At 45.4% G+C, this 25,295-nt stretch overlaps 2 protein-coding genes across 5 annotated transcripts in view; one reads left to right on the top strand and one right to left on the bottom strand.

The window, feature by feature from the left end:
• The window catches only part of dtnbp1a (dystrobrevin binding protein 1a), a 53,781-nt gene extending 47,256 nt beyond the window's left edge, over window positions 1-6,525 (top strand). For 2 of the 3 annotated variants that reach the window (XM_035434312.1, XM_035434294.1), the window contains 2 exons: window positions 4,398-4,541; window positions 5,529-6,525. In XM_035434312.1, the coding sequence (XP_035290203.1) occupies window positions 4,398-4,541; window positions 5,529-5,803 (419 nt within the window). In that variant the 3' untranslated portion in view covers window positions 5,804-6,525. The remainder of the gene's footprint in view (window positions 1-4,397; window positions 4,542-5,528) is intronic. The other variant, XM_035434303.1, reaches the window with a different exon arrangement.
• A 1,845-nt stretch (window positions 6,526-8,370) lies between these two features.
• Window positions 8,371-25,295, bottom strand: part of LOC118236156 (protein Jumonji-like) — a 92,107-nt gene continuing 75,182 nt past the window's right edge. For both annotated transcript variants that reach the window (XM_035434283.1, XM_035434274.1), the window contains 12 exons: window positions 19,168-20,530; window positions 17,339-17,841; window positions 16,409-16,501; window positions 15,792-15,910; window positions 15,522-15,592; window positions 15,226-15,340; window positions 14,414-14,519; window positions 13,551-13,733; window positions 12,588-12,718; window positions 12,005-12,185; window positions 10,419-10,526; window positions 8,371-9,993 (listed from right to left, as the gene is read on the bottom strand). In XM_035434283.1, the coding sequence (XP_035290174.1) occupies window positions 9,805-9,993; window positions 10,419-10,526; window positions 12,005-12,185; window positions 12,588-12,718; window positions 13,551-13,733; window positions 14,414-14,519; window positions 15,226-15,340; window positions 15,522-15,592; window positions 15,792-15,910; window positions 16,409-16,501; window positions 17,339-17,841; window positions 19,168-20,530 (3,162 nt within the window). In that variant the 3' untranslated portion in view covers window positions 8,371-9,804. The remainder of the gene's footprint in view (window positions 9,994-10,418; window positions 10,527-12,004; window positions 12,186-12,587; window positions 12,719-13,550; window positions 13,734-14,413; window positions 14,520-15,225; window positions 15,341-15,521; window positions 15,593-15,791; window positions 15,911-16,408; window positions 16,502-17,338; window positions 17,842-19,167; window positions 20,531-25,295) is intronic.

The raw sequence follows: 25,295 nt of genomic DNA, 5'->3' as shown, positions 1-25,295 counted from the left end.
CCAGTGGTGGATTGGGGGGTTTTGTAATACAAGTCTCTAATTAAAGTCAGTGTGTTCATAAATAGTATGAATAGAAATTAAAGAATGCAGAACGATAGAACAAGAATATATTAATAAAATGACAATAATTTGGTGAGCTTTTTCAGGGTTACTGTAGATGAACGCACTTTTGACCGGAACTGCCTTCTGTTGTAACACATTAGGACAGTTAATAAAATTAGATCTTCCTTGGTTAGTTTGGAATGCCTGAGTAATTAATGGAAATTGTAGATGTTTCTTTGAACTGTATGTTAATGTAATAGTTGACAAGCTATCTACTTCAAGTGCCGGCTTCCCCGCAATACCGCAGTTAATTTGGTAAATCCCCTGGATTGCTGATCAAACACAGGTTGTCAGACTTGTACAAATCCCTTTGGGATGTTCAAAGGACTGTTCAATTTTCTTAAAGGGGGAGGACATCAGCTATCCTCTTTGTTCCACGTGCCTAGTGTTGGTATGTTCCAAGCAACCATAGACCTAAACAATAAAATAATTTATTGAAATGATGGAAGTATCTCATAGCGTTACACTGTGTCATGTGGGTCTACCCTCTGCACGGACACAGCTAACCTTAACACCTACACCACAGGGGGGTGTTCAGCCTTGGCCCTGCAAAGCCACATCCAGTGGGTGCAGTCCAGTTTGTAGTCCTTACGATTCTTGAAAATCCATGAAAATATTTTCATCCTGGAAGGTCATGGAAAGGTTATTGGAAGTGGCTAAATGTCCCACTGTCTGTTAAAAGGTTACAGATAATTGCCTGTTTCAAAATACTGTGAAATCCATCCATCACCCATCAAGCAAACTCACCAGCTTGATCATTTGCTGTCAAGTCTATCAATGTCACTGTGCTGATAATTACTTGGCTGTAGTTTGGCACTGGCTTGTGCATGAAGCTCACTATGGCAGTAATATCCTAAGGTATGCACATACAGAAGCAACATATTTTACAACTACCTTTCCATAGGTTTCACATTCTACTGATTTTGTTGTTCCACAAAACTAAGATATTGAATCAAATTTGGATTTATACATGGAAAAGGCAGTATGGTTTCTTTCTCAGAAACATACCCCGGGGTATGCTTTGACTCATTTTATTCAACATAGTGCTTTTTCTGCATTCTTTATGCGTTGTATTGAGCTTAATCACTCAGAGTAATTGTTCCAGAAACAGCCCATATTGATTGCTAAAATTCATGCAGATAGAGATATTGGACTGATCCAAGGTTTTTTGAAATGACCACAACTACACACCTTTTGGAAAAGTACATATTGAATATATAGGCCTGAGTAGTATGCTTTGCATTAAAAATAGTATCTTAAATGGAACCTTAACTTTTACAGTAAGTGGAAAGGATCTTTAGAAGTGGAGACTTAACAGATTGCATGGACAAAGCTCCATCTGTAGCAAGGCCCACACCTATAATATGAAAATAACTGCTACAGTGTGTCTATATGTATCAGAGCTGGGGATGTCAGTAAGTGTACCTTCATTTACCCTGTGATAAAATGGTTATTGTCAGTCTTCTCCTTCATATTTCATGTAACACACAGAAGATGCTAACTGTTTTGTGTGTCCATTGTGCTCTACATTGTGAGAGTGCTTTATCGGGTTGGAGGTTGTCTTTTGGTTAGGGATGCACCAATACCAAAATGAGCCAGAGAGAATGGGGAGGAAGTGTTTAGACCGAGGGTCTGGTGCTGATATAACACGTTATTTCATCATTTAAAATATTGAATGAATGTTATTGTCTAGTAGCCTTCTATTCACCAATTATTACATTACATTACATTACGGGCATTTGGCAGATGTTCAAATCCAGAGCGACGTACAACAAAGTGTATAACCATAACCAGGAACAAGTGTGTCGAAAACCCTAGAGAGAACAACCGCATAGTTTAACTTGGAAATCTATTTAAATCTGTTTAAGTGGTCTGAAAGTATAATTCGGCCACAAAATACATTTAATCTAAATAACTTATTGCTAACGTTAGCCTATCTAATAATACCATATTTGTAAAGCTGATTTTACTTAATGTATTTAACTCATGTTAATCACCATGGGCTAAAATGTGTCTAATTTTTAAGAATTGGTTTATCTTAACATGCCTGCACAGTGTTAATATAATTATTAAATGAAGGATTAAAAAAACACTAAGGGTAGGAGGCAGAGCATTGTGATTACTATTCCAAATGGAAACAGGCGAGCTTCAAAATGCTGACAAAGCGATGTTGTCTCCAGCAACGTGCCTGTGCAGGGATGCCACACTGGGTGTTTGAATAGAGAAAGAATTATAAGTTGCCATTTCGGCTTCGTCTGACTGATACCAATGTAGCTGCTGATATACAGTATAGCGCATCCCTTCTTGTGGTCGTGTGGAGTGTGGATCAGTCTCAATGTCAGCAGTGTTTATGTCGTATGGATGTTACCACGCAGTCATCTGAGGTGAATGAATCTTGTTTTGTGTTCAACGTGAATTCAGTGTTTTGCCATTGGTGGTTTTAACCTGTAAAACTGACGGATTCCTCTCTCTCTATTGTGCTTCACTGCTGTTCTTCCTCCACAATAACTGAGGTACAGTGCTGGTGCATCTGTGTCTCCCCCCGTCTCTGTTTCAGTTCATCTGAGTGCAGACCTGGGAACTTAGAGCTGTCGGGCATCCATTAGTTTTGTCTGTGGGGGCATTCAAATAAACTGCTGTTGGTACCTCGAGTAATTCATTAGGCAAGCTTTATATTATACACAAGTATTACATTTGATTCTCAGACGATTAGCATGAACAAATGAGTTTAGTTATGAAATTATTTAATAATTTGCAAGAATAACTTGTACTGTGGGTTGAGGAGAAAGCACCTTTAATTGCCTATCCCATCCCGTTCATGTAAGACTGGTGAACAGCACCAACCTCAATATCAACAATTTGACCTATATACTCTTTGGCCAGTCACAAGTGCTGTAGTGTTAGCTGGCATTTTGCATTTTATGGGATGACATTTCATCAAAATACCTGATTACCAACAGCCAGAGCGCTTAACAGGATCCTCCTGCACTGACATGGTCTCTGCCCCGGTTTTAGCTCATTAAGTGGGATTTATAGAGTAATGTGAAATGTCCTCACCCTCTCGGATAAAGAGGAGTAGGATTTTATCATTCTTCCTGTGAATTGTAGTTTTTGTATAATTGTTTAGTGTGTTAGTAATGTTTGTTCATTTGTTTCTTTGTGTGAAATCTTAAAAACAAAAGTAAAGGCAGTTCTGTTTAACACTGGGAGTGCTCGAAGCTGCATGTTTATATGTCAGTGTGTCAGCAGTGAAATAAATGCAAGGTGATGTTTCCAGGAGATTAAATTTTGGAGGTGTATGTCCACCCAGACAGCACATTGGCCTTCCAGCCCCACCAACCTGGCCACATGAGAATTCAAATAAAACATTTCAAAATGGCAGGCAGAATGTGAACTGAATGTCTATCTGAGAAGAGCACGATGGGAGAACTTCCATAGGGAGCTGCTCTTTAACGCTGCTCTCCAGTGGAATGTTCCCAGTTTATGTGTGAGCGCTCGTACAGCATCTGAGGCAGCGGGGAGCTCTGTCTCTCACCGACACCGCCGTTTGGCTCAGGTTAGCCTCACTTACCACATATGGTGACAGCTGGGCTCTAAATTGAAATGACTCACGCACAAAGGTTGAAGATTTAGAAACAGCAGGTCTTTTACCAGCTCTTTCAGTTTACTCTATACAATTTTTCAGAATTCAAGTTTCGCTTGATTGACAGGCCAGGCTGCCTCAAGATGCAGTCACAACCATTTTACAGTAACTTGTTCTTCAGTTTGCCATAAATCTGAAGATCTGGGACAGTGCTTCTGAGGCAGTGCCATGGACATATATGCAGCTGTTCAAGTCCTGTTCAATTCTTGTCCTGTACAACAGCTTGCTCATAAATATTGCAGTCTGTATTACTTAATTACAACATCAAATGCACCTAATATTGCTAGTGGTACAGACTAACGCATTAGTGCAGGTGTCTATACAGCTCTTCATCAGATACTAGCTAACATGCTTCCATTAACTGCTGGGTGTTTTGCAGGGAATGAAGCTACCTTCACTTTTATTATGGTTAGCTGGGATAAGTAACGTGTGGTTAACATGTCATACACCTGGTAAACATCATAAATTAGGCTACACAAGAATAGAGCTCAAATAGACAGGAACAGCGGTGGTTCCAGACAATAAAAGTCCTTTTTAGTGTCTGGAAGATGTGAACTGTGATATGCTCCTGGATTCAGACCCTTGCTCTTGCAGTCTGGGTAATGGAGTCCTGTGACTACAGCTGTGCTGGTTGTGTTTTTGTCATAATCAGAGCCTATAGGAAGCATGTCATCCATGGAGGTGAATGTGGACATGCTGGAGCAGATGGATTTAATGGACGTGTCTGACCAGGAGGCCCTGGATGTCTTTTTGAATTCGGGAGGAGAGGAGAACAGCGCCGCCTCACCAGTGATGGGTAAGGTATTACATCCTCCTCACCACCAGGGGTCAGCAAATATTTATTTACTTACTACAGAACCTCTACAACACCTCATATGGCAATTTTCTTGAAAACTCTTTAAAAAGTTGAGTTAAAAAAAAATTTTTTTTACAGGTGACACAAAGTCACACTGATGAATCAGGAAGGGAGGATAAGAATTATGAGATGCTTATCATGGAGGGGGGAGGACCCAATCTGAATACTTTATAGATTGGAATGACATGCTTTACTATAATTGTATTCTTTTACTGGCCAACTCTCATTCTGCGGGTATAAACCTGTCTGCAACAGAAGTGGCATTGTATTTCAATGCCACTGGAAAGTATGTTTACTAATAAAAAGTAAAAAGGTATTTTTCTTTTGATACATTTTTTTAATATTCTTTTTGTGTAACGATGAAGTGAATTCTACAACTGGCATCCACACCAGCCATAAACACCCCCCCGTGCTGCTCCACCATACCAGCGCTACAAACGTCTTTGTCAGCACTGATACGCTTCCAAGTCCTGAGCAGTTTACTCACTATCGATGTTTGCCGTGGAACACTCAAAACATTTTACAGTAATTGGGTCTGCACTGTAGTTCATCACAGTCAGGACAGGGGTGGCAATCACATTACTGTTAGTACTGTGTGCAACTATTAAATAGGCCTCCTCCAATCTTTTAGCTTTTATGTCTTAAAGGGAATCAATGAAATGCACACAGAATGAGAGTGGGGCTAATGAAATGGGGTTGTGGCTACAGACAACCCTGTCCAAAAAAAAACAAACCTCAGCCAATGCTGTCAGTGTCCAGATATGGCATTCTAGCCTGTGTCTACAGATTCACTCAGGTTTGAGGTGATAGTTTTCCTTAGAGCCACAAGCTGAGTGCAGACTCTCCCTGACTGCAGTTCCCTCCCTTGCAAGGCCGGTGAGAGCCTGTACATACTGACCGAGCCCCGCCCTCCTCCTCTCCCGGCAGGTTCGGACCAGGACTCGCCCCCCTCGGAGATCACGCTGCAGGTGCCCACGCAGGCCGAGCTGCGGCACAAGCTCTCCTCCGTCTCCTCCGCCTGCAGCGACTCGGCCAGCCAGGGGAGCAGCCCGGGGGCCAGCCAGGGGAGCAGCCAGGGGAGCAGCGACTCGCCCCTGGTGCAGTCGGACGAGGAGGAGGTGCAGGTGGACACCGCTCTGGCGGTGCTGCCCGAGACGGAGCCGCTCAAGAACTCTGACGACAGCGACTCGCAGGCCACATAGAGCACCGCACGGGGACGGACTGTATGAACTGGGCCCCGGCCACACTGAGGAACAAACAGCAGCCATTTTACTTCTCCCCCAACCCCCGTTTTTTTTTTAAAGGATATTCCCTCTTGTACCACTTTAGTTACTATAGTTACCCCTTCACCAAAAAAATTAAGACAAACTTTTTTCCCTCCATGTTTGCCTTTTTGTGTATGGCAGCAATCATTCGGTGGTGTATTAAGTCTTTGATAAATGAGTGCGACAAGTACATAGTCTCATTCAATGCAATATGGCTAATCTGCTTTTTACAGTTCACTTTGAACATGCGCTTGACTTGTTCACCCAAGCAGAAAAGTGGATGCGAAATGGCAACTTTATACTGAGCTTGGATCAAGTTTTACTGCAGAATACCATGAAGGAAGGGTTCTTGAGCCTGCTCTCTCCAACAGTGTGGCCAGAAGATTCAACTGCAGTGTTACAGGCAATTTGATGGACACAATTGTCTAAGGGATATAGCCATTTATTTACTACTTTCCCAGAACGTATAAATGCACTGCCATACTGCAGATGCAAGTTGAATTTAGCTTGTGTTCCTTGCTGCTTTGTATATCCATTTAATGGAAAGGTATTCAAATAGAAATTCAGAACATTCAGTACAATTACCAGTACGAAGTGTTAAAAATGAAGCTTACTTTTTGTTTGCTGCACACGTCAATAAACGACTACTTGCTTTCAGACCCTGAGGAGAATGTTTGTTCTGGTTGGAGCCATTTTGACACGACTGAGCTGGCAGAGATCAGATAAAAGCAGTCTCATAGTACAGGTACTGTGGCAGGAAGGAAACAATGTGGTAGGGAGGCCTGGAGTAAAACCTCAGCTGCAAAGGTCATGTGCCAGTTTATGTGTACTGTTTAGCATAAACTGGGCCTACTGTACAAAATACAGGTGTGAAAGATGGAAGCAAAATTTAATGAAAATGAGAAAAATCACAGTACTTGGGGCTGGAACTGCTCAACATTATGGGCCATTGCAATCCTGAAGTTCATAGCTACCTTTCAGTTTGGAAATAATCTATACCTGACATGTCAGCACAAAAAAAAACATTGACACAATGGCAGGATTCTGCTACAAAGGCACAGGAGTTTGCACATCTATTCACGTACTACATGATGTTCTGTTGCACAAAAAATTGCATGCACCAACAGGTTTATACACTACATGGCCAAAAGTATGTGGATACCTGACATCCAAAAACTCATCTCAAATTACAGGCATTAACATGTAGTTGGTCCACCCTTTGCTGCTATAACAACCTCCGCTGTTCTGGGAAGCCTTTATTCTAGAAGTTGCTGCATTCCTGCAGGAATTTGCTTCCATTCACCCAGAAGAGTGTTAGTAAGGTCGAACACTGATTGGGCGATTAGGCCTGGCAAGCAGTTGGCTTTCCAATTGATCCCACTGGTGTTGGATGAGGTTGAGGTCAGGGATCTGTGCAGGCCAGCCAATTTCTTCTGCACCATTGACGACAAAACCATTTCTGTATGGACCTCGCTGTGTGCCCAGGGTCACTGTCATGCTGAAACAGGAAAGGGCCTTTCCCAAACTGTTGGGAAGCACACAATAGACTCGAATGTGATTGTGTGCGGTCACATTAAAATTTGCCTTTACTGGAATTAAGGGGCCTAGCCCAAACCATGAATAACAGCCCCCTTTTGGTCATGTAGTGTATGTACAATAGCAGGTTTTTTTCCATCTGAATTCATGGCTCATGGTACACTTGCAGAATTGTTCTTACATTACCACAAATCTCTTGAATATGTGAATATCTTTCACTTGACAATAGCTTGATTGTACATGGATCTGTTCATATAAATGCAGCATTTTTACAACAAATTGATGTGAAACGTGTCAGAAAAGTGAATATCTGCAAGAGTGCATATTTGCATAATCGGCAAAAAGTAACAGTCCCAGAGGGATAAGCTGCATTAATGTTTTAGGAAGTCAACTTGAATGAAAATCTCTCAATTTGATAAGACTGGTCCAGCATTCAGCAGTGTACCTTCAGATCATGGCGTAGATGAGTTAAACTGGACAAAGATCACCAGGTTCTGTGGCCATCCAGTTTCCCTTCCCGACCCAATAGGTCAGAGTACACACACGCACACGTGCACACGCACACAGACACGGCCCCACAGCCTCACAAATGCTATGCCACACTACTGCAGCAAACAGATGGAGACACACACTTGTTCTGGAAAGTGACAGTGAATTGTCCTTACATTTTTATTAAACCTTAAAGTACAAATGTGTAAAGTAAAAAAAAAAAACTGTAAATAACCAACATGAACCTTTCCAAAAACAGAGCTAATAAATTAAGAGACTGTAAGCAATAGTTTAACTGTAGAAAAATGACCATAAAATCATAAAATACATCATAAGGCCATAAAAAACAACCACGTTTTGTTTGAAAACACAACTTTGTTTTCATTAAATACTCCTGAAACAGTTCAGTCTTCTGCAAAGGACAAAACAACCAACTGGATTATAGGACGTAATTAATTCTAGGACCATCACCTCCGACGAGCTCAGTGCAACATGAGTGGCTACTACATAGTCAACTTTTCAGTAATGAAAATGTAAAAACCCTATTTTTTTATTTTATTTGTCACAATATCTTCCCTTTCTTTATAAAAGTAAAGCTAAAAACACTAAGGGGCCATGGCTAGTCCTTATTTCTTCAGTGATGTAAGCAGCACTTATTCATAAATGATACGAGACGCACCCGGTCAGCAAAGCTGTGGCAGACGAAGGAACTGAAACATAAGGCTGTTTCCTTCAATCCTGCATTTGCTTCCCCCCCCACCCACCCACCCACCCAAAAGGCTCAAGTATTTAAAGACATTTACAGGTGTATGTACAAAGGATGCGGTCTTTTTTTTCCATTTTGAGATACATTTTTGTTTCCATTCTATCTTTCATATTACATCTGGAAAAGAAAAGAGGGGCAAAACATTTTTTTCACATTTCACACCGACTAGTGGCTCCACTTGTGATAGCACATTTGACCGAAATAAAATGAAAACAAATGAAACAATAAAATAATGCTACTGACGTTTTGATACGGATGAAACAATGTGACTAACAGAATGGAATGTTATTAAGATTGCACACGTAGAACCAGATAAAAAGCCTAAGGGGCCTTTCTGTCCAGCTCAAAACAATGTCAGTTTTGCTCTTGTGTTCTGTTTGATATTTTATGAACAGCACCAAAACAAACAGAAATCAATGGCATGTGTTTCCTGCTAAAATCAGGACATTTTCACATGTGATAAAAAGCAGCCTCAATCCCCGCTCCTCCAAGAGTGTGTCCATGTGTTTGGAGCTGCTATTGTTGCCTTCTCCTGTGACCTCACACTTTCTCAGCACAGAGAAGAATGTGTCGTGGATGAAAACCAAAATGTAAACGTCACTGATCACCCACATACAGGCAAACCGAAGAGCTCTTTACTGTTTGACTTCCTAAGTGTTCTCCCAAAATGATTTGTTGCAGACTAAGCTAAATGAAAGTGAGTTGTGTCTGCCAGTGGAACCTGTGTGTGTAAGTCCACGTGGTTTAAAGTAGCCAAGGTTGTGTTTCTGTTACTGAGTTGTTCCTGATCCAGGATGTCTTTAGATGCAGTCCTAGGGCTGATGGGCAAAGACGAGAAAAAGCCATCTATCTTTAGGGGTCCACCCGTTAAACTGTATTAAAAAAACAGCACAACTACAGCGGTACAGACGAAAAAAGCAGCCGCTGCAGGAGGTGAAGGCTATATATAATATATATATTTATATATACGTTTGTGTGTTTGTACATTTAATGCTAAAAACAATCAAAATACTTCTCTAAAAACCAAATGATTTTCTTTCGAGCTAGTGCAATAGACATCTTGCTTTCTACAGCAAGTTTTCCACACTACGGGGAGAGGAAGGAAATTTATGTATAAAAACAAAATGGAGACTGAAATCCAGGAGCTTCATGTGGAGCTGGAGATGCTCGTGGGCAGGTGAGAGGAGGAGATGCGGGAGAGCGACACCTGGACCGTGGCTCGTTTTCGGGGTCCCCGTCGGGCCGACGTTCGGCTGGGGATCACGCCGTTGCAGATCTCCCCATTCTGCGCCTTTGCCTTCCCGCACACCAGGCTCACCAAACTGTTGATTTGGTCCTGAGGTGTCCAGATGAACAAATAAATATGAAGACATTCAAACTAAACTGTATATTCAGAGACCCAATAATGTAGAGCATGTACTGTCAGGACTGAAGCAATCAATCACATTTGATTTGCAGTAGCATTCACAAGAAAATGGTGGTCACAGGGTGACATATTACATAGCAAAAGCTGAAACTAATGGATAAAACTCACAGCAATGAGAGATACCCCAAAAGGAGCATCTTACATTAACTCTATCAATAGTAATAAATGAACACACAAGCCAATTGGACTGAAAGTGAAGGCACACTCATGGTCAAGGTTTCTTCAGCACAGGCCTTCCTTTACAAGGCCACAGATCCAGGTCCCTAACACTGAATTATGGGTCTGGGAAAAGCCACTCGTCCATGCAAAGCATCGCCGTACGCCCAGCGGCTTACCTCATCATAGCGGTACATCATCTTGAGGCCGCGACAGGACCTGTGTTTCTCTACGTGGCACAGTGCACACTCCAAGCAGAACACAATGTTCTCGTTCTCCTGGACCACCTACGAGGAAAACGGGAGTAGGAACATTTAGTCAGTAACAAATCAGCAAAGAACATTCATCTGCTTAACACGTGCATTCCTAAGGGTCACACAGAGGTGATAAAACTAAGGTGATGCAGATTGGATGGTTCCTTCATATGCATTGTTATCCTTGAAGGAATATCAAAGCAAGCTTCGCAATTTTCCTGATGAAAATTTACTTCATAAAATGTGTAGGGCATTACTTCATTGGCAATATACAGTGTAACCACCTGTTGATACCTGATGGCAACTGAGGCAGTTCTTGATTAGTATTTGAATGGGAGACCTGAGTAAACCAGATTTATGTTGAAAGTAATGCTGATGATCCAATAGAGGGCAGTCTTCATCTGAAAAATATAAAACCAATCCTCCATTGCAGTGACAGGCGCACTGCTGAAGAAGATGGCATCTTTCAGAGGAGATGCTACACAGGGACCCTCGCTGTGACCATTAAAGTTCCCAGGGCACACACTGAAACAACAGATGCGTTAACCTCAGGGTCTGGGTCAATTGATCCTCTCAGTTATCCAACCACTACTCAATGAATCACTCTTTCAACATTACTGTCTTGCATTGAATGACGCAATGCATTATTGTCAAAATCTCTGCATAACTCCACAGTAATTATTTCCCCAGTACGTCACCGTAAATTATATTCCCGATTATAAAATGTTGTCAATATAATTAGAAGGTGTTGGCAGACTCACCATAGAGAGGTAACACAGGTGATGGTGACTCACCTCAGAAGAATAACAGAGGTGATGGACGCTCATCACAAAGGTAACAAAGCTGATGGCAGACTCGCCATAGAGAGGAAACAGATGGGATGGAAGACGCACCATTGAGGGGTAACGTGATGGAAGACTCATAATAGAGAGGTAACAGAGCTGATGGCAAACTCACCATAGAAAAGTAACAGGTGATGGAAGACTCACCATTGAGAGATAACAGGTCATGGAAGACACACCATAGAGATACGTAAAAGGTGATGGAAGACTCACCAGAGAGAGGTCACAGGTCATGGAAGACTCACCATAGAGAGATGTAACAGGTGATGGAAGACTCACCATAGAGAGGTCACAGGTCATGGAAGACTCATCATAAAGAGGTAACAGAGGTGATGGCAGACTCACCATAGAGAGGTAACAGAAGTGATGGCAGACACCATAGAGAGGTAACAGAGCTGATGGAAGACTCATCATAGAGATGTAACAGGTCATGGAAGACTCACCATAGAGAGGTAACAGGTCATGGAAGACTCACCATAGAGAGGTAACAGGTCATGGAAGACCCATGATAGAGAGGTAACAGGTGATGGCAGACTCACCATAGAGAGGTAACAGAACTGATGGCAGACTGATCATAGAGAGGTAACAAGTGATGGAAGACTCATCATTGAGATGTAGCAGGTGTTGACAGACTCACCATAGAGAGATAACAAGTGATGGAAGACTCACCATAGAGAGGTAACAGAGGTGTTGGCAGATCTGGCACCGCCTCTCTGACGTCTCCAGTGCCAGCCATTTGCGGGGCTTCTTCTTGCCCTCGCTGGGCGCGTGGGCGTCATGCGTGCCGTAGCGTGCGGTGCACAGCAGCCCCGCCCTGTACAGCTCCTCTCGCTGTCTCATCTCTAGGTCCCTGCAGGAGCAGGACACACGCACAGCTACTGCACGGCACTGTGTACACACACCCAGTTCACTCACCGGTCACAGTAAACATGCAGGCAGACTTTGGTTAGGTAAACACATCAGAGTTCATGACTGAAATTTCTTTACATGTTTAAGAATATCACTTTATGTTGGCGTACAGTATGTCCCATATTTTGACATTGAAATGTGCAACCAGAGCATGCTACATGTATGGTGCATTTACAATCCACCATTTAAAATGAACCATTATGCCCCGCCCCCCCCCCCCACATCTCTGTTACAGTTAACTACTGAACACAGCTCAATCCCACCATCTGTCATCCATTTTATTCAGACGTTTAAACTGCACATATAAAAATGTCTGAGCCAGATCATGGCCAGGGCAGCTCACCTGAGATCTTTGATGAGTGAGGAGATTGTACTCAGAATGTATCCGTTCTCCCGCTTGGATTCTGACGTCGCAATCTGATACAGCAGCTTCTCCATGGAAAAGGGTTTCTCGATTCGCCGACACTTCAGGTCCTGAGAAAAAAATGTCCCGAGTAGCAATCATGAGAGTACGGAATAAGAAAATAAATGAACTAAACAAGATTGCTAGTAATAATACATGATGGAGAAGCTCCCATTGATGGGTGAATACATCAGTGTATTTCAGGGTCTTCCTCCCCATTTCACAGATAACAGATCATTGGTGGCAGGCCCATGTATGTTTCCTTCATTAATTAAAAAAGAAGGTGGGGGGGGGGGGGGGGCTTTGGCACCAGAAGGTTCCAGCAGCTCTGTGGGAGGAGGAGATTAGATGAACGCTGCTGGTGTGTTACTGCTGCCCTCGGCACACATGCAGCCAGCGACACAGTGAAATCTGCCACGTAGCACGCGACCCACTCAGCACAGTCTGTCAGGGCGCTACAATCATGGAAGCCGTAGGGTTTTAAAATGAGTTTTAGAGGGTGGATCTGTGAGAATTTGAAATTAAGCAAAGATATACAGGAGTCCCCCCCATCCTCTAGCCCTATTGCTGTACACCAGTGATTCCCACCAGTGATTCCCTGATTCTACCGTTCTGTAGGTTTTCACTCCAACCCTAACAAATAACACCTTATTCAACAGCTAGAGATCTCATTGAGCTGATAATTAGTAGAATCGAGTGTGCCAAATTAGGGTTGAAATGAAAGCCCAGAGGACGGTATATCTCCAGGAAAAGATTTGGGAACTACAGCTGTAAAAAGATGAGATGTCCAGTAAAGGGAGATAAAATGCCCATATAAGGGCATATGTCCTCATGTTACGCCCCAGAGGCACACTCTTGGGCCCCTCAGGCATCAGCTGACAGGCGATGGGTCCAGCGGCTCACCTTGGCGGCCTGGTATCCCAGGTTCATCCACTGAGGGCTGGCGAAGTGCACCGTTTCGGAGACATTGTACCCGCAGCAGACCCTGGACACGAACGTGCCTGGGAAACAGACGATGAACTCCCCGCACCGCTGGACAGTCCGGTGAACTTTGATCCCCTCTCGATGGAGAACCTCTGGAGAGATCTAAATGGAGGACCAAAGAAATGAGGATGCATTTAAAGTCATCAGACTGCACCCTTACGGGCTGTGCTGTTAACCAGGGCAAAACAAATGTCTTCACATTTTATTGACCTACAAGTAGATTTACCACGATGATGTTGTGAAGAAGATAGAAATGGATACTGCAGTCATTAGTCAAAATAAAGACCTTGGAAAAATATGGTGAAAACTGATGTGAAAATGCAATGATGTGTATTACATCACATTTTGTGGTGTATCAAGATGGCTAAAGCAAAATTATCATTCTTTACATTCATAAAACGTGATTGAGAGAAAATTGCAGACAAATGTAGATCATTGTGATTAAGAGGTTAGTGCGCTTGTCCTGTCGCTCAGCAACGATGCCTGCAGGGCCATTCCAGCACTCCACAGCAGGAGATCCAGAATCTAATCTCCATTAACAATCAACTTGGCTCCATTCACCGAAAACAAACACCACTTCTGCTCGCCAGGATACACTTCACTGTAAAATGTCAGTTACACAGAGCATTGTTTGGAGGCTGTTGTGGCACCTCACAGAGAAGGGAGCCATCTTAGTTTTATTTGATATTTATCCTGAGCGTCTTTAATGTGTGTGTGCACGTGTGTGTCTGTGTGTGTATACAAGGTAATTGTGCTTATTTGCATCTTTGACTCAGACTCACCATGATGTTCTTCTCCAGCATCTCCAGGCCTGGCGTGCCATTGGCCTGCAGCAGTGTGTGCACCACTTTGTCCAGTTTAGCTTTCTCCTCAGCAGGGATGCAGTACCTGCAGTGAGTTTGTACGGTGAGTAACACTGACGGGTGCATCATGCTCACCCACCAGAGCGAAACATCGTTTCAATGCTCGCTGCTTTTCCCACTGGGTTTCCAGGAGCCATCATGAGGAGCCATCGCAGCACAGCTGGGCCCAATTTCATGAGGCTAAGCTAATGGTTGGGTTTCTCTCGCCTGTTAAGAGTGGCCTCCTTTCCCAAAGTGCTTCCCACTGTCTGAATCTCACAGCACTGTGCACATGCTGGTACAGAAGGTAGAGAACCAGGGCTGCAGGCTGCAGCACATTTACCCAGTAAGCGGGGTACACTGTGTGGGAAGCAGGACTGTTCAGATATCCTTTTGGGGATGGATTAAGATCAATACGAAGCCGGAGACTTGTGTCTATCTGAAAGCAAATATGTGCTAGAAATATACATATATATATATTCTTTTTTTTTTTTTTACAAAACTAAAGGCCGGGCCAGGTCAAGTTCAACATTATAAAATCCATCATAAACAAAATACACAGTTGCAGCAAGGACTGAAAAGCAATAAAGATTAGAAAAATTCTAATGTAACTATTAATGCAACAAAAGCTGCAACATTTCCATTTAGAGCATCTAGCTAGATTTGATGCAGGCACCCCCATGTGTACCAACAGGCTGTGAATCTGTGTGTGAATAAGGTAAGGTAAGGTTAAACCTGCAGGAGACACTTACCAAATGCAATCAGCACCAGTGTGTAAGTAATCTATGTAAGGAAGGCTATTATGGTCTCGAAACCAGCATGAGGTAGAAAATACCATGCCGATATTCAGCCAGGGAATGGTCACTCCTGCAGAGAGAAGGAGAGATGGAGTTCAGGGGGTGAAAGGGGGAGGAGAAGGGGAGAGAGAGGGGATAAGAGAAGGACAAAGAGTAGATTACTTTGTTCTACATCGAGGACATTCTTCCCCCTCACAGCTTCTACAGAAGTACTGCAGACAGGAAGAGAGCAGAACTAGCGAAGGACGTACCAGGTACAGCACCCAAGTGTCTCAGGATGGAGGCCGAATTATTAGGAAGGACAGTGAGGTTCCATCCATGCCTAGGGAGGGGAGAGAGCACTCGTGAGATTAGCATACTGTGCACACACCACATGAATGGTCCTTATGAGGGTGGGTTTGTAAACATGCCCTGAATTTAATAAATCACTTTCCATGGATTTTGTTTTGTCACATGACCACCCGAGGAGTTGTAAGGACGAACACGCATGCGAACACAGACACGGCAGCACTAGTCCTCACTTTGAAAATGGCTCTGACTTTCCCACAGGGAAACCACTTCCATGGGTTTTAGTATCCACTTTCCCATAATGCACTGCAACATGGCACTCCTTCTGCTCCACTATCCTCCAGTACTCTTGCTGTAGGCACATAAGAAACCAAAGTGGGGGATGAGAGATATTCACAACAATATTGGCTAGCATCTGCCATACATGGTTCCTTAAATAAGCACCATTAAAGGCAACACGAAGACATCATTCATAGCAATTAATCTACATTCACACTGCTACTTAATGCACTGGAAATAATTATATATCAAACATTACAAATCCCTTATTGCAGCTGATATTAATGGTAATTGTAAGACTCCATTATGATGCAATACAGGTCCTACAATCTTTGATCTCTAAGTGGCTCCGAATGATTATAAACACCAATAATGACATAAGTTTTTACCTGGTTACTATAAATCCTAAATTTCTATATTCAACTAGATTCTTATCGAGTCTATTGAAAGCAGTAGTACCTCACCGGGTTTTGGTTACTGCAATCCTCCGATCATAAGGCTAAAACCCTGATAACCCTGCTGTTAATATGCTGAACGTTAGACCCTGTTAGACGATAAAACTGTGCTGTACCTCCACTTCGGTTGCCCCTGGCTCCTTGTTAAAGCACATGTTCATGGTGTTCCTCGCTGTCCTGTAGAAGGTGGTTAAAGACACCGACCTCCCCTGAAAGACAGAAGCACACAACAGAAATAATCAGGGACCACCAGCATCAAATAATAACAGCTAAAAATGTCAGAGGGAAACACTACATGAATGATAAGGCAGAAACAACTTTTCTGAAACAACCATTTCACCACAGATGGAACATTTGCATGAAGGCATTTAGCAGATCCTCTTTTGAATTACACAAGTGCATGTGAAAAAAGGTTAGATAATGGACAGAGACAATATCAAGTTAAAAGTGTAACCAATGCTGGCAGAACCCATTCCATCAACTGTCAATGTTCAGTGCGAATATTGTGGGAGAATTCAATGCCAGGAGACTTTAACTGGCCTTTACACCCTCTAGTGGGAAAACATGTTACTGTGGGAGCAACTGAGTGAGTTAGACACAGCAAGCTGTAGATATTAATGCGACAATTTAAATATCTGTTTTGCAATTATCAGTATGCAAAAACCTTTTGTTACGCATAAATTCAAATTACTTCTCAATTTACATGGACGATTTCCCATTTTGAAAATTCTTGGAATTTTGCAAACCTAGGTACAGAATTGTTTTGTTAAATATAAAGCACAAGTAGAACTGATATACACAAACCCAGAAATACAAACGGAGACCAAGAAATCTACAGAAGAAACCTATAGGAACACAGACATATGCACATAAAAGCAGATATAAATTACTATCAGCCTGACTGGCAGTAAATGGGCATGCAAACAGCAGACAGATTTCATACACATGGGAGACTATTAGACTGTGCAGAATGAATAGATACAGAACCGACACTACCAGAGCTGGTAATGAAGCAGGTTCAGAGAGCCGGGGGGAACACACCCTACCTTGTATATGCACTTGTGCTGGTCGCTGAGAATGCCTTTCTCCTCCTCCTCATCCTCCCCTTCGTCCTCCCCCCTCCTCTCCTGCGCCGGCGGGCGGCGGCGGCCGCTCTTGGGCAGGGCGTCCAGCTCCCTCAGCTTGCCGCGGACGCCGTTGCTGTGCACCAGGCCGTTGACCAGGCCGTTTTTGGGCTCGTAGCGGGGCAGCATGGCGCGCTGGGCGCCCTCCGAGTGGCCCTCCAGGGGGCCCTTCCTCCTCTCCAGGTTCTCCTTCTCTGAGAGCACCTCCTCCTCCAGCCTCTGCCGCTCCTCGGGGGAGAGGGAGTCGTAGGAGAGCAGGTACTGGCAGTAGGCCTCCTGCAGCTTGGCCAGCCGGTCCTGGGCGGACTTGGGCACGCGCAGCAGGTCCGCCAGCTTGCTCCACTTCTTGAGGTCCGTCACCTGCTGCATGCCGCCCATGTCGTTGATGAGCTGGAAGAAGCGGGCCAGGTCCAGTTCACAGCCTCCTGTGCAGGGAACAGCAATTTGTACTGAATAGAGGGCATCTGAAATAGTGCGTTAGCCTGTGGACATGTGATAACATCAGTACATGTGAGCGCATTCGTTGTGTAGTGTGTATTTTAACACCGCTACAGAAAGACTAATGGAAAACGATGCTGTGCTGTGGATTACTGTAGCTGTAACGAGCTGTAAATAAGCGAAAGCAGCAGAGATCTCCATTTAGCAAATGAGCGCTTCACACCGCATAATTTCTCTCTCATTTTAAAATGGCACTTAAAACACTTCTTCCTTGGCACTGGCTACAGAAGACTGACTCAGTTCCTGGTCTGAGAGGCAGACCCAGCTGGATTTAGGCCTGGCTTTAATCACAGCACAGAACTCTCCAGCCACAGTCAGTCTCTCTGTCTTGGTTTTGATTTCTCTGTCTGTCTCTCCCTCTGTCTCCCTCTCACCCTCTCTCTGCCCGTCTCTCTCACTCTCCCCCCTCCATTCCCTTCATTTCACCCTCATCCAGGGTGGCTGCAGTCTTTCAAAACTCACTCCAAGACATTCCCCATTAGTCACAGATGTTCACAGGGAGTTTCTATGAGGGAGGGATGGGAGTGGGCGTGGCCAGGGGCATTTGGTCACGCACGGCATGGGATAAGGCGTGGCAGAGCCTCACTGGACCGTCATTGGTCCACACTGGGAGCAGACTGGAGCCTTATGTCCCAACACTGGGTCCAACTCCATTCCTGGTGCTAACTCATCAAAGGCAACATCTGCCAATGTTACGATGATCTGCACTTTCCATCTTAATACACAGAGCATCTTAATACTTCTCAGTGTGCCACGTATACCTTGTCCTCCTAAACAGGGACAATTTAAGATGTACTTTCCAAGGCTTTTGGAATGTGCTTCAAAGAAAATTAAAACTTAAAACATCCCGTTATTCAGTGATTTAAAACAGTTTTATCCAGGCTTGATGCTTGAAACATTGTTTAATGTACAAAATAACAGTTATGACAAAGACCTGGGCCAAAGCATTTGCCATTTCTCTGGACATAAAATATCTCATGGACCCTGTGTGGAATATAATGGATCAGGGAGCATTATTTTAATTCATTTTTTATTATTTAATTGCAAATGCTAATTGCATGGAAAAATCCACAAGTCTTTACAGTGAATTAATTCACTCTTTTTACCTGTACTGATCAGGCTTATTTTCCAGTCAAGTCAATCTTCGCTTACCAAATTTTTGTTCACAGTCAAATTCAACAAAAGAGCATTGTGACAAAGGAAGCTGGCAGTGTCACTGCCAAACCCTGGGCCCCGGTCCTCAGTGGGCTCACCTATGAGCGGGGCCTCCTCCATGGCGATGCCCTGAGATTGGAGGTGCTTCCTGATGCAGGCCAGCCGCTGGACGTTGGGGCCCCAGCGCCGGCCCAGCTTGTGGACGTGCTGCACCTGGGTGACGAAGCGCATGTCCTCGTTCAGCTTGCACTCGGGCCGCCAGTCCGCCGGCGGGATGACCCGGCACAGCCCGTACGGCTCCGCCCGCTCCCGCACCGAGTCCACGTACACCAGCGGGTCCTGGAACTCCTGCTGACCGGGCCGGAACACCGGCACCTCCGTCAGGGAGCTCCAGGCTTGCCTGGCCCTCTCCCGCTCCCTCTCGCGCTCCTTCTCCCGCTCTCTCTCCCTCTCCCTCTCCTTCTCCCGCTCTCTCTCCCGCTCCTTCTCGGCTTTAGCTTCTGCTGGTTTCAGCGAGGGGGAGGAGGGCACGCCGTTTGAGGTAGCGGAGTGTTTTTCGGGTGGGGCGGCCTGCGCCTTGTAGTGTGCTTGTCTGGTGAACATTAGTCTGCCGGCCGACGCCCGCTTGGGCCTTTGGTGCTCAGGGGCAGGTTGAGCCGTGCCGGGCTGAACCATGTCAGGCTGTGCTGTGCCAGGCTTAGCCGTACCGGGCTGAGTCTGAGCAGGACTGGGCTGAGGCAAACTGGGCTTAGCTGGACTGGGCTGAGCTAGACTAGGCTTAGCTGGACTGAGCTTAGCTGGACTGGGCTGAGCCGGGCTGTGCAGCGCTGGGCTTGTCTGTTTCAGGGTGGGCCTCGTGTTTTCCTTTGTAACATGGCCGCCGGTTCCGGCCTTCTCCTGAGTAGCCCTCTTGCTGCGCGTCTCCAGGGGGCGGGCCTGCACTTTGACCTTTCTGTGGCTGGTGAGGGTCAGTTTCTCTGCCGCAGCAGCCCCCGCCGCCTCCAGACGCCTCCTGGAGGTCCGCAGACCCTCGCGGCCAGGATGGCACTCCTTCCTGGCACAGAGCTGCCCGTTGAGCCGGCCCCCGTTAGCCGCCTTGCGCAGCCCGTTGGATAATAGCACCTGTTTTCGGGTTTTTGCATCGCGGCTTCGGGGTTTTCCTGAGTTGGAGCGGTGGAGATGGTGGCGGGCAGCACCGTTGGCGTGGTGGGATCGGTTGCCGTGGTCGCGGCGGTGATTGCTGGGGCGGGGCTTGCGGGCGGCGGCGGTTTTGCCGCGCTTGCGCTTGGCTTCCTTGGCCAGTTTTCGCTTGGCTTTGGTGTAGGTGGCGTGGCCCTTGGTCACGGCGGCTGTGTACTTCACAGTTTTGGATGGCAGTGGGCGGAACCCCCGGGTTCTTTTGGCACAGGGCAGGCGCGCCCGGACTGAGGACGCCTGCGTCGCCCCGTTCACTTTCGAAACCTGTCAGGAAAACATAGAGTGTCCACATGTGAGACAGCACAGGCTTTACACAATCCTACATCAGTTTGCACAAAACGTCCACCTTTATCACCCTACAAGTCATACACAGCAGCGGACGTGCACAGAGTGTGTAATACACCAGCTACATGGGTACTTCACCCATCCTTCCTAACATTCCCACACACCATCTTCTCCAGCACCCTTCCCTGTGCCTCCAAATTCAGCTCATATTGCCTCAGAAATGCAGTGCCCATTTTTCATTGTCGTTCCTGTGCTGGACTATTGACCAGAGGCACAGTTCAGATGGGAAAGCTTGGGAGAACTTGGAAGGAAAGAATAACTTAAATACATTTCTATAGAGCGGAATGTTTATGAAATGTATATATTTATATGTTTAAGTCTTAAAATGTGTCCCAAAAGAACAGTTACACATTTACTTGAGCTATTCAGCTACACATGCAGTAAAATGGATGGTCACAGTAACACAGTCATCTACAGTCGAACAATTTCAAAACCAAGCCTTCAGTAAAGCACCGTGAAAATGGTTCAGAAATCCAATTTTCAGCCGTGTGTGTAAAGTCTATCGGCTTGGTCCTACACACTGCTTTCTGCATTGTGTTGGACGTACAGGCAGTAGAAACTGTAGCTCCTTTAGGGCCTCACCGATAAATAGATATGGGAATTCAGCCATTCCTTAACCCACAAATATCAATTTTTTGCCCCAATTTGTTTGTTTTGAGACTTCCCCCTGAGCTGCCTGGAGAAGTGCTAAGCATCACTGGTCTCAACATCAACTTCAAAACAGTTGTGCTGTGTGTGCTACATAACACTTTTATGACATCTTAAGTACCAAAAAGTGAAGCCTCCAAAGAGTACTGCTGTTCTACGGCCGTGCTGTTCTATCAGTTAAAAGAAAGGGGAGCTCTTAAAAGAAAGAATAAAGGGAAAATGGGAATTGAACCCCACCATCAGCGGATAAGAGAGCCGCCGGTGAGCTCGGCCCAGCACAGCACTTTAATTACCAGCACGGCAGGTGAAGCCAAATCTTACCAGGAGGCCTGGCTAAGAGCGCACCTCAGCCAAAAATGTTCACTGTCGTTCCTTAAGCTAGAGCCAATGAGAGAGCGCCATTTCTTCTCCCACCCCTGCCCTCGGTCCTACCTCCATACTTCCCTACCGAAAGCTCACACTCATTAATCACATCCACTGCATTCAGCTAATTATCGGATGGAGATGACATTTGGGGTCTTTGCTGGGCCAGTCAGACGAAAGCTGCAGTGGTCACGGGGGGTGATGCTGACAGGCTGGGGGACATATGTTCAGGTGGGGAGGGCAGGGCCCAGCACTGTCAGACCAGCATGGAGCAGAGGGCATTTCCGCCTCCTCTCTCCTGTGTCCCTCATCAGCGCCATTTCACAGTCCTCTCTTATCCCTTTATTTTTTTGTACTATACAACCACTCCTTCCATCTGTTACCCCAGCATTTTATTCCACTCCGAGCAAAGCGTTGCATGAACACACAGTACCGGGTGCTGCCACTAGAGGGCTCAATTCCGCCAAGCCACACACACCTCCTGAGACGGTGCACGTGAGCCTGGACGCGTACTGCAATTGTTCCGCTGGAGTGTGTGGGGGTGGGTGAAGAAACCCTCCCAGCCGTGGCGCTTGTCACTAGCATGCACCCAATGAAGCGCATATGCATGCTAACTCAAACGTGCACGCGCACACACACACACACAGACATGCATGCACAAACCCTTCCACACATACACACACGCTTGCACACATGCTCGCACGTACGCACACACACAAACACACACACACACAGATAGACGGGGTCAGAGCTGGCCAGAGGCACATAACAGAGGCTTGTGATTAGGTCAGTGCTCCTGTCAACAAATAAACCAAAAAAAAAAAAAACAGGGAGGGCCCTCAAGTTGATTTGGGCACACGTAAGCGCCAGGGGGAGGGAGAGGGATCAGCTGAGATGACATCATGTGTTGCTATAGCTCAGCTGCAGGAGGGCAGGAAGATTAAAACAAAACATCTGCATCTGCGCAGCCCACAGGAAGATCCGGGAGAGGGAGGGAAAATGTAACCGTTTCACTGCTGTTCAGTGGAGTCGCGAACACGGGCGTCCTCCACAGAGGCCCGCGCGCACAGTGACGCCGCTGTTCAGTCTCATTAGCATTACATCAGCGCTTCTGCCGCAGGATTTATTACTGTACATTCCAACATGGGGGCTCAGGGGCCTTTTTTTGTTTCCCCCTAAAATGGAGGAAAAAACCTAAAGGTCAACCAAACCAAATCATATATGTGCCATTTCAGATTTAAACAGAAAGAAGGGTGGCACACTCCGTTTACTCCAATGCAGATTTTTACCTCCAACGTTTCGGCAGCAAACTGCCTTCCTCAGGGCTCTTTCAGATTTCAACACAGTTGATGGTACAATATGAACTATATGAAAACTATGTGTTTGACCAAGAGCAAGGCACTAATAGGGTAAACCTAACCTTACGTCATATGATAGTTTGTAAATATTGTGGGTATTGAAGGTAAAAGGAACATGAATACAGTGAACTATTTTAAAATGAGCAAATTAGCAAATGCATTTCTTTAAAAGGTGGCATGATAAAACTACTGTGATAATATATCAGGCCTTACAACCCTGTTACACAAGACAGCCTGCTGCACAGTAACACTATCATCAAAAGTTGGACATTTTTAATCTCTCAAAGCAACCAGAGGCCTGTTGCAAAGGGCACACAATAGCGTGTAGTAATATCACAAGTGAAAAAAGAACAAAGCTCGGGAACTTCAATGAAATTCTCGCAATTCCTGCCCACAAAGACTCATGTTTTCTGTGCGATTGAAGGCGGCAACCTCCAACAACACAGCCCACTGATCCACTGACTCACAGTTTACTGCAGGGCAGGTCAGGGGAGAGTTCCAGGCAGTACACGTGTCAGGGGGTGAACAGGGCTCTAAAACCAAAGTTCTCTGGTGACGATGCAACGCAGACAGCCGCTATTGCAGCAGATCCTGGCTCTCTCTTGCAAGGCAGCAGAAAAATACTCTCAGTATGGCCAGGCAGAAGCATGGAAGAAATTGTACAAAACTGCAATATTACTCTGAACGAAAGCAGGTGATGTACAAGGTACCACTTAATAGTACAATGGAATGCAGCTGTGTTCATTTCAATCCCAGAATGCACGTGAGGGGGAGACAAGAGTACATGTATACATAGATGCTCACACTTATTTTGTGTATGTATGGTGAGGTCAGCAGTGATGGAATGTAAGGCCTGTTATTCCTTGTTCAGTACTGCGATCACTAGGTCAGACTAGGTCAGTCACAACAAGAGAACAGGCTCTGACTCACAGTACATCAGTGACATCACTTTCGAGAGTGGGAAATATGTACTGACGCTTGAGAGCTGCACTTGACACATTTACAAAACAGTCCAGCCAGGTATTCCACAGTGAGTCACAGTTCAAAATGGTGAACTGTGGCATTTGTAACTGCAGTCTGACTCAAAACTACATCAAAGTGCACAGTATTAATACTCCTGCCTGCTGACTCCTAAATGAGCTGTCCTTCTGCGCAGTGACATGTTGCTGGGAAGCATTGTGACGATCACCTTTGTGATTCTGCCGGTACCTGAATACCCCCTCGTAAAAACTGGTATTATTTTCAAAAATGGAAACATGCCATTCTTCAGGCATAAGGGCGTCTGCTAGCAAATGATTTCATGCAATATAATATAATAATATGTGAGAACACTGCATGACCTCAGCATTTGTGTGAAGGACCTGTCTGAAAGCACTTCCCAGGGGTATGAGGGAGAACCAGAGCTCTGGAACACATAGCACACTGTGTTCCCTTATCCGTCTCTCTGCATCATGGCTGAGCTGATCTGGTGACCTTTTGTCTTTCTTCACTCACTCGAATTTGCATGTTAGCAAACTTCCTCAAGCACACAACCAGGCTGAGAGGCAGGCCCATGCTGAGAGCGGCCTGTGCGTGAGGGCTGCAGGACTGCACTGTGTTACTGACACTGATGGGGCTGCAGGACTGCACTGTGTTACAGACACTGATGAGGCTGCACTGTGTTACTGACACTGATGGGGCTGCACTGTGTTACTGACACTGATGGGGCTGCAGGACTGCACTGTGTTACTGACACTGATGAGGCTGCACTGTGTTACTGACACTGATGGGGCTGCAGGACTGCACTGTGTTACAGACACTGATGGGGCTGCAGGACTGCACTGTGATACAGACACTGATGGGGCTGCAGGACTGCACTGTGTTACTGACACTGATGGGGCTGCAGGACTGCACTGTGTTACAGACACTGATGGGGCTGCAGGACTGCACTGTGTTACTGACACTGATGGGGCTGCAGGACTGCACTGTGATACAGACACTGATGGGGCTGCAGGACTGCACTGTGTTACAGACACTGATGAGGCTGCAGGACTGCACTGTGTTACTGACACTGATGGGGCTGCTGGACTGCACTGTGTTACTGACACTGATGGGGCTGCAGGACTGCACTGTGTTACTGACACTGATGGGGCTGCAGGACTGCACTGTGTTACTGACACTGATGGGGCTGCAGGACTGCACTGTGTTACAGACACTGATGGGGCTGCAGGACTGCACTGTGTTACAGACACTGATGGGGCTGCAGGACTGCACTGTGTTACTGACACTGATGAGGCTGCAGGACTGCACTGTGATACAGACACTGATGGGGCTGC

The sequence above is a fragment of the Anguilla anguilla genome, chromosome 1 (assembly GCF_013347855.1).
Source record: "Anguilla anguilla isolate fAngAng1 chromosome 1, fAngAng1.pri, whole genome shotgun sequence".
Classification (NCBI taxonomy): domain Eukaryota; kingdom Metazoa; phylum Chordata; class Actinopteri; order Anguilliformes; family Anguillidae; genus Anguilla; species Anguilla anguilla.
Note: the sequence above shows the minus strand (reverse complement) of the source record. Positions and strands in the feature narration are given on the sequence as shown.